Below are 2,793 nucleotides of genomic sequence, written 5' to 3' on the forward strand. Positions count from 1 at the left end.
GCAAGTGATCCGATTTTGCATCCCAATATAAGCCGAGTGCTTTGAGGACATCATTTCCATCATGAAACCTGAGCGTTTTCTCGCGATCAATTTCTAACTCGCCTTCTAAAGCCGCTGCCTCATTTGAACACCATTTTCGAATTGGAAAATGACCCTTGGATAGCAATTCCTTCACCTGCTCACGAATTTGAGCTGCCTCCTCGATCGAGTCACCTCCAGAAATGAGATCGTCCACATAAAAGTCTCGGCGAACTATTTTGGCTGCCAACGGGAACTCAGCTTCCTCATCATATGATAGCTGCTGCATAGCACGAATTGCCAGAAACGCAGCCGGCTTAGTGCCGTAGGTAACCGTATCGAGCGTATAAGCCTTGACCTGTTGATTTGGGTCGTCACGCCATAAGATAGACTGCAAATAGTTATCAGGGCTAGTGACACGGACACATCAATACATTTTGCAGATGTCCCCGCATAATGCAACTTTGAAAAAGCGAAAACAAAGCAGTGTGCTGAAGATTTTGGGCTGTATTGAGGCACCTGAAAACAACAAATCATTTAGAGAGTACCCTGAGGACGTTTTAGCTGAGCCATCGAATACGACTCGTAACTTTGTGGTTGTACTATCTGGCTTCTGCACGCAATGATGAGGCAAGTAATATTGCGAGGCTACTGATTGGTCAGAAGCAAGTGACATATGCTGTAGGTCGACATATTCCTTGATGAATGCAGCGTATTGCGACTTCAATTCCACATCCTTGAGCAATTTGCCCTCTAGCGTCTTAAATCGACGTAAGGCACGACCGTAAGAATAACCGAGCATGTCAAAACTGGCTTTGGCAGGCAAACGAACTGAGTATTGCCCTGAACTGAGTCGAGAAAAGGTATTCTGGAATAGGTGCTCGCACAATACGTCTTCATCAGTTGCGACGATTTGAGATCCACAGTAGCTGTCGATTTCCCAAAACCGTTTGACAATATCTGGCAAGGAATCGGTTTCCGATTGGATGACGGGCTCAGTGGTCACCGCAAGTGCTGAACGCTTCATGTTTGAGAACGAAATCCCTCCAGTTGCGATCTAGCCAAGACGCGTTTTTTGCAAAATGGGCAGATTTTCGGCTAATCGCATTTGCCCAACGCAAAGCAATTCGTAAAAGATGCCAGCCCCTATTAACAAATCGATACGCTGACTATTGTAGAACCACGGATCAGCAAAAACAAGATTTGATGGTATGTTCCACCCTAGGGCGTTTAAAGAGGCTGGTAATCCGTAATTTTGCCACTAATTACTGCTGTCAGTGCTGTACGATATTTTCTATCCCTGGAGTGTGCTTCGAGATCGACGGATGCGTTTGATGACAATGATGATTCACCAACTCCAGATATAGATGTGTTAGCTTGACGAGTAGTGAGTTGCAACTGCTTAACAAAACGAGAAGTGACGATGTTGATTCTAACAAGGCTCTGCAGGGAACAAATGCACCAGATCGATTTCTGATGTATACGATGGCAGTTGCAAGCAGCACATAATCGGTCTTACTATCTGACGAGACAACAGGTGGAGCTTCAGAGAATGATGATGATAAGAGCGAAACGACATTTTGAGTGTTAGTAGTGGTAGTTGGAGGAGAGGGTGCGGCGATGGCATTAGAATCGATGTGAAGTAACGAATTATGCTTCGAATGGCAGCGTTTGCAAGAACCAGACTTGCACTGTTGCATACCATGGCCTTTGCGCAAACAATTAAGAAACAAGTGCAGCCTTTTAGCCTCCTTATATCGCAAGGTGGGACTGGCATTTAGAAATGAAATGATCTCTAAATGATGAGGTGTTTAGTGATGATGCTACGAGTGCGTTATGAATGTTTTTGTTAGTGTTTGGTTTTCCCACCTGTTTGCTAGGTGTCGGGATTACCATAGCATTTTCAAGATTCTCCAACATGCGGCACCTCTTTTCCAGGAATGTAGCCATATCCTTTCACTTCAGCAGCTTATTTGCCTGCAGACCCTCTTCCCATTTCTCTCGAGTGTGGCGATCCAACTTCGAAGCTACCAGATCGATCAGAAGACCGTCCATGATCTCCTGTGTCGTTGCCATGGTATTCAGCGCACGCAGATGCGAATTCATTTGGTCGCTTAAGCGTCGTAAGCTTGCTGCCGATCCTTGCTCCACACCTGAAATCCCGCAGATTGACCGTATGTGTGCCTGAAAATGCAAAAGTTTGTTATCAAATCTCGAAACTAGTAATTCGATAGCTTTTTCATAGTTAGCTTCCGTGGGCTCCAGTGAACCAATTGTGTCCAACGCTGTGCCATCCAAGCATGACCGAAGATGCTGGAACTTTTCCACGTTGCTCAGGTCATCATTATTGCCCACAATGGTGTTGTACATTGCGTAGAAATCAGGCCAATCGATATAGGCACCGCTGAACCTTGGCAACTTGAATTCTGGGAGTCTTGTGGCACGCGCAGCGGGTCTCGAATCACCACCGACATGTGGAAGGGCTGTAGAATTCACGACTGAAAATCTACGCTGCTTGCCAAGCTCACGCGAAATTTGCGATTTTACCGCGAGGTAGATGTTTGCGAACGTTGACCGAGCGTCACTGTACAACTCCTGCAAGTCTAACCTTTCGACCGCGGTTTGACTTTTATCAAAGTCCACTTGCATTTGATCGACAAAATCAAGTCGCACTTGAAGATCAGTCTCGTCGAAGTTGAGCGCCTCATCTGACTCCAGGTAGCTTTTTAAAGCTTCTACCTGTCTTAAGGTAGCATCAGACTTTGCTTCATACAT

General features: G+C 45.7%; 1 protein-coding gene across 1 annotated transcript; it reads right to left on the bottom strand.

Moving 5' to 3' along the window:
* Positions 1-1,974: 1,974 nt before the first annotated feature.
* Positions 1,975-2,793, bottom strand: LOC122319974. The gene has a single exon (XM_043207874.1). The coding sequence runs from the start codon at positions 2,791-2,793 to the stop codon at positions 1,975-1,977; it is 819 nt and encodes a 272-aa protein (XP_043063809.1).

This window comes from Drosophila ficusphila, unplaced genomic scaffold, assembly GCF_018152265.1.
Source record: "Drosophila ficusphila isolate 14025-0441.05 unplaced genomic scaffold, ASM1815226v1 contig_348, whole genome shotgun sequence".
NCBI classification, from domain to species: domain Eukaryota; kingdom Metazoa; phylum Arthropoda; class Insecta; order Diptera; family Drosophilidae; genus Drosophila; species Drosophila ficusphila.